This window comes from Lytechinus pictus, chromosome 19 (genome assembly GCF_037042905.1).
Source record: "Lytechinus pictus isolate F3 Inbred chromosome 19, Lp3.0, whole genome shotgun sequence".
In the NCBI taxonomy this organism is placed as follows: Eukaryota; Metazoa; Echinodermata; class Echinoidea; order Temnopleuroida; family Toxopneustidae; genus Lytechinus; species Lytechinus pictus.
Window position 1 is genome coordinate 9,093,574 of NC_087263.1, and position 16,662 is coordinate 9,110,235.

The 16,662-nt window shown below is 37.1% G+C and overlaps 1 protein-coding gene across 3 annotated transcripts in view; it reads right to left on the bottom strand.

The window, feature by feature from the left end:
- Positions 1-3,504: 3,504 nt before the first annotated feature.
- The window catches only part of LOC129283138 (USP6 N-terminal-like protein), a 30,859-nt gene continuing 17,701 nt past the window's right edge, over positions 3,505-16,662 (bottom strand). For 2 of the 3 annotated variants that reach the window (XM_064113781.1, XM_064113782.1), the window contains exons 3-5: positions 10,130-10,203; positions 9,037-9,122; positions 3,505-6,126 (exon numbers count right to left, since the gene is read on the bottom strand). In XM_064113781.1, coding sequence (XP_063969851.1) covers positions 6,066-6,126; positions 9,037-9,122; positions 10,130-10,203 — 221 coding nt within the window. In that variant the 3' untranslated portion in view covers positions 3,505-6,065. Of the gene's footprint in view, positions 6,127-7,394; positions 7,422-9,036; positions 9,123-10,129; positions 10,204-16,662 lie in introns of all 3 variants that reach the window. The other variant, XM_064113780.1, reaches the window with a different exon arrangement.

Consider the following 16,662-nt stretch of genomic DNA (forward strand, 5'->3'; position numbering starts at 1 on the left):
AATTACATGTAACTCTCATCGCTGATTAGTTTTGTTTCAAAATGTATGTATTCTAGACAAAGGCGCCAAACAACTAGTTTTGAACTCAATATAATTATTTTGAATGCATAAAGCTCAATGAATTTAGAAGCCGCACCTCAAGAGCGAGCTAAAAAAAATGAAAAGCAATTTTACTCCATTTTTCTTTTGTCTTGTAAATTGATTTTTTTTTTATCAAAGTACCATGAAGAATGGTAAAAGATAATTTCAAATTCAAGCAAAAACTATATTCTACTTTTCCAGAGCATTGAATATGCTACCATTTTGAAACTACAATTTATGACGTTTCATTTTTTTTACAAAGACTTTTACATTTCAATACAAAAGTACAATGTGGAACTAAGCCAAACTGTCCATCAGCTTTTATGTTTTCAAGATATCACCAATGTCAAGTTACATTTTGTTTGACCTTCTCAACCTGGCTCAAGTTGAGCTGGTCCCAGTTTTAATGACATCATCCAGGGGAGTACATGTATTTCACGAAAAACAAATAGTCAGTGATTTTTGCTGAATGTTGTTATAAGCTACTGAAATCCATGCATCTGATTGGCTCAGAGCACATTTGTCAGTGGCAATCACTGATAAGATGTTCCATGAAACACTCCCCTAGTCCCAGGTAAATACAGCCTTTATTCACATGCACCTAGATCAATACCAACAAGGTCGGGTCTATCATCAAGAACTCTATGACATCTCCTCACCAAGAAACAATATACAATGTACATGTAGGTGGTTTCAAACCGTCTCAATCACAAGAATCCCTGTTAAATTAGAACTTTTTCAGGCTGAAAAATACCTGTTAATTAAACCTGCATTCACACCGCCCGAAACGTACCCTTCGGGGAAAGTTCCCGAAGTTACCAGCATGCGCAGTATGGTCTGATAAGCAGGAAAGGCGCGAGATTCAAAATCGCTAGCTCAGCAGCCACCCATGGCGGCCGCGCCCAACTAAAAGTTGCTTTCACACTGCCAAAATACCTGCAACCGTGGGAAATCCCCGTGAAAGTTCTTGTACTGTACATGTAGTTTTGACAAGTACCTACTATTTTAATAGCGGGTATTTTTTTCGGGGATATACACGTAATTTGCTTTCACACTATCAAAATCACCTGGTATTTTCTGAATGGGGTGGATCAGGGCAAATTTCCTGATCAGAAAATACCTGGAACTGACAAACTTCAAGGCAGTCTGAAACCACCTTGATTTTAAAATGAAAGCTAGAAAGCCTCAATGTTTATTAAAATGTACATTGTCCATCATTTACTCCTGGATGAGAAATTGACTCACATATTAAAGCCCAACTGGGAATAAAAACCCAGGTCTAACATCAAAGACTCTGGAGTTTCTAACCCAGGAACAATATGAAATCAAAGCTAGAAATCAATATGAAAGGTTTTCAATACCACTAACCACCCTAGATTGTTTTCTGGAAACTTTCAGCAGAATCCTGGAATAAGTGTAAAGTGCAGTTCATAAATCAACTTGTTGCAACAGACAAGAAAAAAAGCGCAGAAAAATGTTCAGTATACATGTAGGATGGGAAGAAACAAGCAAGAATGGACCTCACTGTTCAATTAAATCAAGTGATTCTTCGAATCTTATAGAGCTATCAAATTGTAATAAGGATTTAATAGAGACTTTAGTCTATGAGCACAGACACTGTGGTATACTGTATAATGCTACAGTTCATGACAGTTTTTATAATTTTGAAAAGTAGGCCTACATGTACACATACCCTACTTAATATTAATTCGTATTTTTATGGCGAAACTTAAACTAATTGCTTCATACAAGCATTTCTCTGGTTTTCAAGTGGCTCTGCAAGCACTAGCACTAGTTTAGATAATGGCTTTCTGAATCAAATATGTTCAGCCGCCCTGGGGGCCGTTTCATAAAGCTGTTCGTACGTTAAGAGCGACTTTAAGAACGACTGGTGATCCTTTCTTGGGGTAAATTATACACAAAAACCTTCATGTTCATGAGGGTTTTGCGCGTAAGAAAGGATCACCAGTCGTTCTTAAAGTCGCTCTTAACTTACGAACAGCTTTATGAAACACCCACCTGGACTGGTCTTGGTCTGCTGTGCAAACCCTTCACTGTAGTTAAGGTTCTGAAGGTGCAGCCTACATTGTATAATGCCTAATGTACTGAAGGCCCTCTCGCCTGAACTGAAACAGCAAGTTTTACATGTGCTAGTCTTTGCATGGAGACCCACTTGTTGATTTAAGTTTCAATCAGGGTCTATGCATGCAGACTAGACTGGTCTAGTCTCCACTCAATCTGTATCTGTGATTTGATTTTGACTCTTCTGAACCTGAATACCATTCATCTGAGAGCTGCATGAAGATGTAAAGATATCAAAAGGCGGTGCTGCACCTGCCCGAGTTTGCTCAGTCTCGAGATTTTAGCCCTCTTCGCGATTAATTTCGAGATTCAAGAAACCCCGTCTCCACCATCGCAAGAGGAGTGATTCATGCTCGAGCAAGGCATCAATGCATTATGGTCTCACACCGTGATTAAATAACCCCGAGGGCGTCTGCACCTGCGAATTAGCGGGATAATTCGAAAAATAGTGCGCTATTTTGCAGATAATCCCAAGTTGACTTGGGATTGCAATCTCGAGATTAATCCAGCGAACTAGCGCGATAATTGTGTCTCCATTACAAATAATCTTGAGATTGTTCAGATTGGGATAATTTGCCGGATCAGAAATGGCGCGCTAATTTGAAAACTCGGGCTGGTGCAGACAGCCCTGATAAGGAAATCTTCATCCAGACCATGCACTCTATTTTCCTCGACGAGGCATTGAGCCTGTAAGATAAGCAGACCTACATGTTACGCCATTTAATTATCAATCAATTAGCGAAACCGACCACTATTGAACGTTGTCACCCAAGAACTCAGAAACCGCAAGCGAGAGAATCCCAGCAGATGAGTAAACGTTCTGGGGATCCTCCCGGCCGTTGAGCCGAAGTTCAAACCTGTGACTCATTCTATGGGCGAAATCAGACCCCAGCTAGGCTTAGCAAGGGGGATGATAAACGGACAGAAATGTGTCATGAGAGAGAAGTCTTGAGAGTGATATTGACATCAATATGAACTTTTTAAAAAAGAGGTCTTGTCATGTGAACAAAAGTCATAAAATCGATAGAACAAAAGTAGCAGCAGTAGTTGTATTGGTAGTAGTAGGGGTGGTAGAAGTAGCAGTAAAAGTAGTAGTCGTAGTCACTAGCGTACCTACGGGGGGGGGGCAGGGGGGGCACTCTGCCCCCCCTGACGAGTCACAACCCATGCAAAAACGTATCTTTGCCCCCCCTGACGGGCTTGAAAAACCTTTTTTGCCCCCCTGACGAGCTTTAAGACCTCTAATGCCCCCCTGACGAGCTTGAAGACCTTTTTAAATTTTTTCTGGAACGAAATCCTTTATTTGTGATCGAAGACCTTTTTTTTTTTTTTTTTTTTTTTGCTTGTCAAATTTTTGGGCGGACGGTTTTGCCCCCCCTGTGGAAAATCCTAGGTACGCCACTGGTCCTGGTCGTAGTAGTAGTACTAGTAGTAGTAGTAGTATTACTGACTATAGTACTAGTACTAGTAGTATACATATACAATGTACATGCAGTAGTAGTGGTAGTAATGGTGGTGGTCATGGCAGTAGTGGTAGACGTAGTAGTGGTAGTATTTTTGGTAGTACTAGCAGTAGTAGTCTGCTAAAAACAGATCAGCAAATTTTGAGGTATAGGTTTTCGATAATACCCTACTAGTATTTACTACAAGCTAGCAACGTGAGTAAACCAGGGAAAAATACAGATTTTTTAATATATTATTCTGTCTTTTAGGTTGGTATTAGTACAAATGTAAGTACAAAGGGACATAAGATCTGTGGAAATCAGGTTATCAATAATTTTCATCTTTCTATTTTTTTTGGGGGGGGTCTAATCCACACTTCTACTAGTTTTGGTAATACCTGAATTTCAAGATTTAAGTCATACTTTGTAAATGTATTTGAACAAGTTAAAGTTTAAAGTCTCTGACATGATTGTTAATTGTAATAAACCAATGTGCATCTTGATTCATAGAATTCTCTAAGTGCTAATGAAAATCAAATCCATGCAAGCAATGTTTCATGTTATGTTCTTCATTTATATATGTACAGTGAGGAATGAGGAAAGAATACTCTGCTGCCCTCTTGTGTTAATATGCAGCACAGCATTTCAGAAACAAGTTGGTCAGTAATTCCCAGCAAGTTTCCAAAGTAGTGTCGTTACTCGTTATACACTTGCCATTGCCTACAAACTGACAAGCAGATACTGGTGGCCGTTTCCGAGCATGTCTTTTAATACCATAATTTTAAAACAAATTTGATCAAAGTCGTGAAATTAAATGGCAAATTCCTAATTTGACTCTGGTGATAATCGACCAGGTTTCTGGGTGCTGTTTTATGAAAATAATAACAATGCAAAATTTCTTCAACAAATTCGATATCAGCCAATCCAATGCCATAATTACAATATCTTACAGTGAATAATTTTCCTGGTATCACATCATAATTTGCTCCATATTCTTTTGAGACTGCTATTCAAAAAAGTCTTTTGTACAGCAGAAATTTACATACGACTAAGCAAAACTTTATAGTCGCGGAGCTTTTCTTTTCTGACCAAAAAGAGCTAATCAAATTTGGTTAAATACAAGCAAAATTATTCCCTGGTTTATGATCATAGTAAATGTGTTTATATATTACTGTAATGCAGTTAAGAGCTGGATTACTGTATACAGTAATTCAGAATTTTTGAATAATAATATTTTGGACATGCCTATTTTTAATATCCTACAAGAAGTGTGAAAATATGTATTCTTGAAAATTGTGAGTAAAAAATCATGAAAATTTTCACATAATTTTGAAATATGTAAAAGTGTTTATCTATTAATGTGAGTTTTCTTTATGCATTACCGAGTCGGCCAAGAATACCATTAATGATAACCTTTTGAACGCCTGTATGCAAAGGTCAGAACCCTTTCATAAATTGGAAGATAATTCCTCAAATTCTTCTCAAAAGCAAACATGTTTCCTGAATTTAGATTTTGATTTATGAAACAGGGCACTGTTCCAAGACAGCAGAACTTTCAGGAAGTTCCTGAAATCAAATCGCTTCTGAAATATGTTCTCACTTCATTAAACTTCTCATGCTTTACCTATTTCACTGCATGAACAATGGAGCAAAACAGTGCTCTGCTGCCCTCTCATGCTGACAGACAGCACAACTTTCAGGAAGTACTGCACAACATTTCACTCTGCACAGGGCAAGCATAAATATTATTCATGTCTGTGAAAACAAATATTCAATAAAGGAAATTCCTGCCATAAAATGCCTTTCATCAAACTTGAATCATTCCCATACAAGGATATTCTTTGCCAGTTTGCTCTCTATTCCTAGTTAAAGGGGCATATTCTATTGATAAAAAAAACTTAGAATGGGTATGGCAGTATTTTAAATGATAAAGGGGATTATGTATTGAGTATTATGCCACAGTATCAAATGCTGCAAGGTATACTTCAGGGGGGTGTTTCATGAAAGTTGTCAGCACTGATTGAATTGTCAGTGCTGATTATTTCAGTGAAATCCATGCTTTTGATTGGCTGAGAAGCTCTGGCCTCTGACTGTTACTATGGTAACTGTCGGAGAAAGACATCTTGTCAGTGCTGACAACTTTCATGAAACGGTCCCCAGTCTGCAAGCACAGACTAATATTTTACACTTTAAACCAATTATACTATGTCTAGAGAGTGAAGACTAGACAACAACTCTCTGTCTGTGACAGCCAGCCATGGTACATTGTGAATCTACATGTAGTCTCACTACTTCAGACTCTGCATTATGCACTATGAGAATTGCAAAAACCAAGGACCTGCAGCCTAAGGTATACTTGGAAGTCTGTCTTCACATCCTTCATATCTCAACAGCATAGACTGACTGAATACTTGGTTGTAGTACTAGTGACCATTTCTTGGAACAATAAATAAAGTCCCCTTAAAAAAAAAAACTCACCTTTTTCTCCTCCTCATCTGGGCTATCTGGGAGCTCATTTTCACTGAAAGATAAAAACATTCAAAGAATATTAAGCACAACATGCATGTACATAGATGTACCTTTGCCTTTAGAAGTTGAATCGTTAAAGACCACTGAAATTTTTGTTGGAAGAGGTGTATGAAAAGGAGGATATTTGAGAAATAAAAGAAAGTTGCAACATTTGAAACTTTTTGGCAGATAGCTGGCGTACATCTTTACATGTATGAACAGGGAAATGGAATCATTCATCGCTATATTCCTTTTATATCAATTATTTGCAAATTATCTTCTCATTCATTTCTAAATAATTGATTGATTCACTTGTTAATTCATCCACTCATTAGTTTCACATGTTGCTTTATATTCTTTATTTTAATTCATGTGATTGATTCCTTGATTACTTTTTAATCTCTTCATTTGTTTTTCATTCTCTTTGGTATTAATGTGTCTATGATTGCGTGAATTTTCAAAAGGTAGAAACTTCATCTGTCAGTGAGTGCTAGTTTCTAGCAAGGACATACAGCACAAAATAATGAAATATAAATCATAAATAAGCACGGCAACATGATATACATATTCATGAATATAATGCTTACACATACAAGAAACAAATAGTACTGTATTGTAGTAAATGTATATACAGTGTATGTCAATTGTTATGCTGTTTAAAATTTTTATTCGAAAATTAGTAGCCAGTGTTTCCCTTGTTAAACCAATATTATTATTAATAAGAGTCATGTTTATACTCTGTGGTTATTGTACGTTTTTAATGAAAATAATACAATGGGGCATCTCAATCAAAACTCCCGTTAATTGCTATATTGTTTAATCATAAAAGAATGATAAGAATAAAATACAATGGCTTCAAAATACATATGTAAACAACATGTAAGAATCAAATTATCTACTTCCAATAAATCCTCAAACCTAGAATAGAGATAACATGGCAGAAACAGCTGGAAGCTTGTACCATACCATTACTGTGATACAGGGTTAATAAAAGTTAGCAGAAATCAGTGGAACCGTTTCTTGATAAAAGTCCTGTGATCATTAGACATACATCCCCAAAATGATAATAATTCAAACATGTTACGATGGAGTATATCATAAGAAGTTAATAGATAAATGTAGCCATAAGCACCCTCCCCCCTCCCCAACTTCCCACTTGTCATACCACCTTTATCGATACTGTAACACTAAAGTTAATGTATGGGTCTGGGTATAAGATAATAGAAATGATAATAAACAAAGTGCAAATACATTTTGTATTGTACATATTTGTATTCGTACCTGAAGTTGAAAACATCTAAGTTGACCCTGGCAGGAAAATCAAAAGTCTATTTACATTGCAGTTTGAAAATATGCCCATGAATGAATGAAAAACATATATATGTACATGTACACTGTACAGTATATCTAGAGGGTTTTGTTTCAATTTGTGATATATAGTACATAAAGCACACACGTAGGCTTTACCAGGGGAGCGTTTCATGAAAGTTGTCAGCACTGACAAGTTGGCTTTCTCCGACAGTTACCATAGTAACAGTCAGAGGCAAGTGCCTCGCCTCACAGCCAATCAAAACCAAGGATTTCACTGAAATTGTCAGCACCGACAATTTAGTCAGTGCTGACAACTTTCATGAAACACCCCCGAGATTAGAAATGGCAAGATCATGCCAGTTGGAAAGATCATCGAGATGAAAATCATGCAGGCCTACAAATATGCTGAAAAATTATAAAATGCCAGATAATATGCAAAAGCCTTGATTATACTGCTTTTAATTTTGGCCGTCTCTTTTTTTTTAAAGCTCAAAGCACCCAGACTGGAATCAGAAAACTACATGTACATGTAGGAGTGTAAATCTTGATTGAAAAAAAGAATCTGTAGATGGCCCCAGTAGTCAATGAGTGATTTCAAGTTCAGAACTGGCTTGGTGTTGGTTTTGATGGTAAAGTATGAAGCCAGAGCTCAACATTAGCAGTGGCCCGGTGGCCCAGGGCAACCTAAATTGAGAGCTGGGCCATAAAAATTCTGTAAAAGCCCACACTTGGTGGCCCGGTTGGGTTCCCAAAGTTTTGATAAATTGTAATGTTTTCAATTCAATCTATTGTTCTAGCGCCACCAAATTTGCTTTGAGGGCCACCAGAACTATGATTTTGGTGGACCGATCGAGCCATCGAGAAAAAAAGTTAGTGTGGAGCCTTGATGAAGCAGACAACCTTCGCTGGGTGAGTTTAAAATAGGATTCAAATCATTTATCTTCATCATGATCGATATCTCAACACTATTAGATTCATCATTGGACCAGCTTCATTTTCTGGTGCTGAGTAGATGTACAAGTGACCCAACAACACCAACACCAAATGATCAACACCAAACTTGATATCACCCAAGATTGTACTGTCTGCACCAACAGAGACAGTATACAGGTAGCTATTAAAAGAGAAGGAAAGAAACAGACATGCAATGCAAGGACGGAGTTTCAAAGAGCAAAAGAGGGGATAAATCTAGCAGAACTGAGTCCCAAATATTATTAGCAAAATTTTAGAGTTAAGCTAGATATCATCAACCATTCCCATTCAGCCTTTATTCACACCACTGAAGCATTTTGCAACAAACCAGGGATTTGCATCTGAAAACTACATGTACTGTAGTTCTGACTGTTCTCAAAAGACCACTGTACAAATTTAGAGGGCAGGGCTCTAACAAAATCCACCATTTCTTGTCAATAGTGAATTCGAATAAATTAGAAAATTTGTATATAAAATGTGTGTATTTGTATTTGTAATAACAATAAACATTGAGCAAACTCCAGGGGAAACATCCATTAAAATCAAGCCAAGATCATGTTGCACTCATCTCTGACTCTTGCAACGCAACTTCAACCCGGTCAATACTTTCGGTGCAACAGTCAATATCATGAATACTTACTGACAGAATCCGTATCTATCTGTAACTTTATAGATGATGAATGATGCATCTTCCCATGGGTCTATCTGAGCACCTTTGTCTCTTCCCTAAGGATGAAAAAAAGAAATGTTGAACAAAATTCAAGAAAAGTTTATTCCTTTATACCCCCGGCACACTTATTCGGAATCAACAGGAATCGAGCAGAAGCTGGAAAGAAAAAAATATTCAAAAAATCTATAAATTTTTGGGAGGAACTTATGAATTCATCAAACTGGAGTTGAAATTCAGTAAATTGACCAGGTGTATCATCATACACTAGTCAAAATGAACCGCAATGGAGTCAGATTGATAATTCGTGCTACGTTCTTGGACATTCTAGGGGCATTCTAAATATTCTGACTGCATTCTGAGTGCATTCGAAATATTTTTGTCATTTCTTTTGGCCGTCCCGAAGGTTTTGGTCATGTTCAAAACATTCGAGGGGTATTCTCGAACGATGTTGGAAGTAGATTTAAAAGACCAATTGGAGGTCAAACAATAGTCCTTTCATTCAGGCCAATTCTGCTTGATTCGGAATAAGTGTGATGGGGGCTTTACATGATGAGGAAATATCACATTTTTATACCCAATGGTACCCACTTCAGTTACGAAAACTGTTCTCCCAGCAGGCTCTGCTTAAAGGGATGGTCCGGGCTGAAAGTATTTATAGCTTAATAAATAGAGTAAAATTCACAGAGCAAAATTCTGAAAATTTGATCAAAATAGGATCACAAATAAATAACAAAGTTATTGAATTTTAAAGATTTGCATTATTCCAGTAAAACAGTTCTAGGCATGTCTTTATGAATATTCATTAGGTGGGCTGAGGATGTCATATCCCCACTTGTTATTTTGTATTTATTATATGAAATTATGTTTATTCAAAAATTTTCTACCACGAACTATTAAAATAAGCAATTGGATTGACAACTGATTAGTGCATTAGTTATTTACTGCTGCAACTTATTTCATCATAATGGAGACACATCATTTACAGTACACATGTATGAACAAAATGAAACATTTATGATTTCCCCCTATCTCTGCTGAAAATTGTGATGAATATCGGTCTTACCTTGTCATATTTTTGTACGATGTCTAGGCGCTCCTTATGGGCTCTTTGAAGAGCCTCCATTTCTTGTGTTTCCGCTGCAAAGACAATGAGACAGAAATACAAAATAAAAAATTAACATTTTTATTAATCACTTCATCAATACAGGGTTTCCCAGAAAAAGTGGAATAGTGGAATTTATTGCTTTGCCTTCTGAGAAAAAAATGTAGAATACATGTAATTGACATTGTTTACATTGTTCCATCTATGTAGTTGATTTTAGTTGATTTACATGTAATTACTTTGTCTAAATTATGTTTAATTTTTTTGGGGGGTGTTCCATTTATACAGGATGTACATGTACCATAAAATTGGAACAGTTGATTTTGTAATTACTTTTTCTAAATTACATACTATGTTTAATTTTTGTGGGGCAATGTTGGTTTCATTTAGTGAAATAATTTCCATTCTTATGCCCTTTTCTCAAAATTCAGTAATTTTCAATCTTTGAAAAAAACAAACAAACTTGGGGAACAGGTGAGGGGCAGAGTCCCCCCCCCCCCCCCTCAACCTCACAACAAACTTTTAATGACTTTTTTCTTTGATTGTCAGAAAATTTGTGAGATTAAAATGCTTCCGATGGCAACCTTTTTCTATCCTGACAAGGTGTGCCAGACACATACACCACTGATACAAGGATGCGAAAGCACGGAACGGAAAATAGAAACTAAAACATTTTTCTTTTTTATTCAAATATCTATTGGTATCTATTCCAATTTCTAAGTTGAATATGTATCTGAGTCCCCCCCCCCCCCCCCTTTGGGCCATATTTGAAGTGGTTTTAATTAAAACTCTGGTATAAAGTTGTGGTTTAACATAACTATAGATAACCAATTGTGACATGTCTCTAAAAAAGAGTAGAGGTTCAATTTTATCAGCTCATTTGACACCCAAATCACTCATATTTGCCTGGGAATGAGGAATAAGACACAAGTTTGCTTTCACAATCAAAGAATGAGTAAAGACCATAGTAAATTAAACATAAATTACAGGGAAAATGTTGACATTTTTGGCTTCCCATAATTTTAGTTAGACCATGGTGTAGGAAAATTAAACCTACTTTCAGAAAGCAGGGCTTTGAGACTTGAATTTTACCTGGGAACTCCACTCCTCCAAACTATTATTGGCATGCGAGTCGAGATATTCATCTCTAAATTCAGAGGTTAAACATGTTCGATAGGTAGGTGTCAAGAGTCACACCCAACAACTTCCGGCATTCAACGAGTCTGTCGACACTGGATATTGTACAACGCCTACTTAGCTTGTTGTACGCGAGCAAATGGGAGGCTGAATGTCAAACATTCGTACCGTTGCACAAAAGACGTACCATCCAAAATGTACCGTCCAAAATGTACCGTTGCACGGCTTAGGAGGTGACGTCACAATACGATTCAATTCATTGCGCTCAGTAAAAATGCAGGTGCAATACGCGTATAGCCTGCTGGCTAAATGAGCAATGCTGCCCGAGGTGTTCGCTTGTGGGATTTTGCTTTTCGCTTTCCATATTTTTGCTCCCTTTTCATAGATTATTGCAGGAAAAACTCTTTGTTTTTACATATTTTCGCTAACTTCCGAGGCGTTGTACAACACAAATAGCGAATATTCTTATTCGTGCAATGGTGCGAGATTTCGCATTCGGTGAAAGAAAGAAACACTCTATTCAACTCGGCTAACGCCTCGTTGAATAGAGCATCTTTCTTTCACCTCATGCGAAATCTCGCACCATCGCACTCATGCCTATTCGCTATTTGTATACCATTGCATTTCCACATCGGGGTACAAGTGCATAGGCCATGTTTCCATTAGACCCACTTGCAACATGACCAAGTACAAGTGCAGAGGGCATGTTCTCATTAGACACACTTGCAACATACAAGTGCAGAGGGCATGTTCTCATTAGACTCTCTTACAACATGGAATAAGCGCGAAAGGCATGTTCTCATTCGACCAACTTACAACATACAAGTGTATAGGGCATGTTCTCACTAGACCCACTTACAACATACAAGTGCATCAGCACCCACTCTGCCACTCACAACATGGTGCAAGTGCATAGGGGATTTCCTCATTAGACCCAAGTGCATGGGATCTGTTCTCATTAAACCAACATACATGGTACAAGTGCATGAGACCTGTTATCATTAGACCCACTAACATATTGTATAGTACTGCAGACTAATAATATAGGTTGAATTTCAAAAGGTCTGGTGAAAACACAACTACATACATGAACGGCCGGTATGACGTTGCACGCTGGGCAATACTGGTATTCGCATGGGAATTTCAAGTAGCTGAGTTCCCATCTGCATACTTGTACGTCATCGCAATGATAGCATAGGTTCAATCAATGTACATATTCGACATGGAGATCAGTGTTGGGGGTGTAAGAGGTGCCAACAACTGGTGTCATAATGAGAAATGGTTGATCATATTCAAATTTCAAAAAAGACTTTGTTGACATTTTCCAATAAAACAAATATTTAACCTCATATCATCTATGCACATTATGATCAGAGATAAAAGAATGAATGTCTACAACAAAAGGACTCTCAAAGTTTTTATAGCATTTTTGTTGTGTCAATGAATATCAGCATAATGGAGGGGGCAAGGGGCGTGTATCCCAGGAGGCATCACTCTCAAGATGGTGCATGAATGTCAAAAGTGAAGGGGGAAATCATACATGGAAGAAATTCCAGGGGAAAAAAGGAAGAAAAGGGGAAAAATCAAATATTAATATCTTACAAAATCCAAGATGGTCGGAAGGGGAGTGAATTTGATGCTACATGTAGCTGAGTGTTTGAGAGCACAAGTAAAGCACTTAATAATATTACTTGGCTGTTTTTCATAAACCACATACAGCCCACACAACCACAAAAAAGGAATAGCAATCGAAGTGCAATGAAGCATATGAAGGAAGATACGTTGATAAATCAGGAGAACCTTAGACAAGATTATTCATCCTCCCTGAATGTTCTGTCTGATATGATTGAAGCAAAAGAAGCGTACACCTACGTGATGGTTCGGCTGGCGGCGGTGGCGCTTCAATGCTCTCATTCTCAACGCTGAAGTCAATGAACTTATGATAAACCTCTTGCAAAAAGGCACCGACACGGGTCAACATCCTCTGACAATCCCTGACATATCACCCATTTTCCGTCCACAACTTGCAACATTACAGCACAGATGTAGCATCATCACTAATCCATGCATTAAAAGTACTGCGGTATAAAATGTAACTGACAAAACTATAAAGCAAGCCAGTGATTATATGTACGTGTATCATGTATGCCTTTATTCCAAAGGTGAGTGACTGAATATAGATTTTTTTCGATAATGGTACAGAGAAGCTTCGGATAAGCATCAGAAGCTAAAAATACCCCCCGACCGACCGGACTTCACTCATTCATTCCGCCAATATGCAAATGAGGACTGCGTAATGACGGCAGACACGTTTATAACGAACAAGTTTTCAACGTGATAATGATCAGGTGACCATCTAAAATCATTTGCTGTTCTAGTTCTTCTATTGCATGCGCTGCCATCATGCACTTTGTCATCCATTTCCTACAGTGTACTATTCTCATCCCAATTTTAATGTAAGTTACAAGTGAAAACTACACCAACATGTACATTTCACATCATTTGTTCACACTCAACACATCTCTTTTGAGTGATATGGATGTCAAGCTAGGATGAGGAGAAGGGGGTTTGCAAACAAGAGTTGATAGAATTGGATTTGGAGGGAGTAGCTTGTCGGAGGCCGAGCGTACATCTCAATCATTATTCAGATTTGTCTAGATTTTTATTGATTTGTTTCTGACACTGGCTTATGTACATGTAGTCTCAATCAAGACGAGATAGAATTTACTATTAAAGGTACAATGTACATGTAGTTGTACACGTGCATACATGTACACAAGCAAATTCGGGGGAAGACATTTACACTGTAAGCTTTGAAGAAAAAAAATGGTGACACTGCATCAACCCCCCCCCCCCCCCATCCTCCCCTCCCCAGCTCTTCTCATTTTCCCTATCCATGCTCATCTGCACTGTTAAAAAATAATTTAAACAATGCTGTCTACTATGTGAATCACACAGTAGTTGTTTAAACAATTTAAACAAGTGTTTAAAATCTTAAACAACACAGTTTAAATTAAAATATTGAATTATCAATAATTTTAAGCATGGTTATTTACAATCATAACTCATATTAAGTACTTGTTTAAACTGTTTAAACAACTACTGCGTGATTTACATAGTAAACAGCGTTGTTTAAATTATTGTTAACAGTGTGGGTTCCGTCTTGCAAAGAGTTACGATCGATCCAATCAACTCAACTGTATGGAAATCAATCCATACCATATTTTTTCGAAAGGAAATTTGCACAGTATCCTTTACAAAGAGAATCACACTGAATCTTCAAGAGAACGATGAATGTAATATTTTGAACAAATTTGCCTTTTTAGATGTTGATGTTGCTGGCCATCCATAATTGTGGTTGATTGGATCAATTGCAACTCTTAGACAGGGCCCTGGGTACCGTACATTAACACAAAGGTTAGCGATTGATTGCTAATTTCAAAGAAAAATTCTGATTGGTTCAGAGTCAGTCTACTTACATGTACATGTAGTAAAATGCGCATGCAACGAGGATCTTGATTGGTCATTTCATTTTATCGCTATCCTTTGTGTTACGGCGCCCTGGGGTCCGTTGTAGAAAGAGTTGCGTTTAAACGCAAGTAAAAAAATCAATCGCAAGTCCCAAATGCGCTCTGTTGATTGGTTGAAAATCAAGTTGCGCATGATTTTTAGAGTTGCGATTGATTGCAACTCTTTCTGCAACGGGACCTTGGGTCTCTTAATGGTGTATGGCTTCACTGTAAATGTGTTTCTTTATGTTTGTTTGTTTTGTTTTTTTACCATCCTGAAAAATACAATAAAAGCCTTGATCAACAGGGCATGAGCTTCAAACCCTTCACTTTCCATGGTGGTATTATTTTGCCTATAAATAAATACTAAGTATTTTTAATCCAGAGGAAATTTCTTTTTGAATTATGTTCCCAGAATATTGATAAAAATAAAAACATTCCATCATCCTGAGTACCATTAAAAGAAATATGAACATACCTGTTGAAGTACGATACACGTACATGTAGTTTGTGATCTAGTATGTGACGTGTACACGTATGCCTACATACACTCCTACAGATCCAAAATTGCACAATATAAATAAATAATAACACAAATAATAATATTCTGCTTTTATAACGCTTTGTATACTGAATGAAGCACTTTATTATTACAGCTGTATTATTCATTCACAACTAATCCCTTTATTGGTGGGATGTTGGCATTGCTATGGCAACTTTTCAATCAATCTATAATTCTGGTTGGCAATCAAAAAATCGGATGCCAATTTGGCTGGAAGAAGTTTTTTTTTTTTAATACTGAAGGATAAGGGGAGGGTGACATGAAACCAGTAAATGTATGCAGACCTGTGATAGGCAGTCTTCAAAACAAAATAATGCCAAATTGTTGTTCCTCTTTTAAAAAAATCTCCAACTTCAACTTCAGTACAATATTTGTTTTCTTTTTCTGCCTGTATCATTTCATTCAGAAATGAATGAATGAGTTTTAATAGACAAAAATAATGTAAACAATCAATTCAAAAGTTGATTTTAATTTCAAATTTGAAGTTGAAAATCTGCCATTTGTGCATTTTTTTTTGTAAAATCCCTATCCCCTCGCGCCCCTCCCACTTCCTCTGTCTGTCTGTCTCTCTCTTGCTCTCTCTCTCTTTCTCTCCTCCTCTGGATATGTGTCCACATGACAAGACAGTTAATTTAACTCAAGTTTAAGTACACCTCTAATAATATGTGCATCTGGGAACGACGGCCACGGGTCACCACACTTTTTCATTACATTATGATGTCATTCATGTGTGTACTTTATCATGCAGCACTTTTATTCCACAGGCGTGGTCAGTACACAAAAAAATCACACTGGTATACACTACAGATGAGGGGGTTTTTTAGGGGCACTGCCCCTCCCCCAAAAAAAAACAAAGGGGGAAGAAAGAAAAGGGCATGGAAATTGGTAAAATATAATACATGTATCATATCAACTTTACTGAATATTAAATAAAAATATTTAGCAAGAGGGGTTGAAATAGTATATTTTCTGGCTCATTTCCCCACTGACCACAAAATAATTATATTCATACTTGTATGCAGGTACATGTAGGTCTATGTGTATTGATAGTATTCTTTTGTGTACAGTGAAACTGAATGATGGTATTCTTTAAATTGCTTGTGTCTCACTACATCAATTTATGTACTACTTGGACTTTCCAGGATTTTACAGTACACATGGTGTACATGTACATATACTACTGTATTAAAACCACTTCCGCAACATTTGTGTGTGTGTTATTCCTTTTTTCAATGTAAAGACATACAGATAAAAATAAAACATGTGAGATGAAATGACCTGAGTTG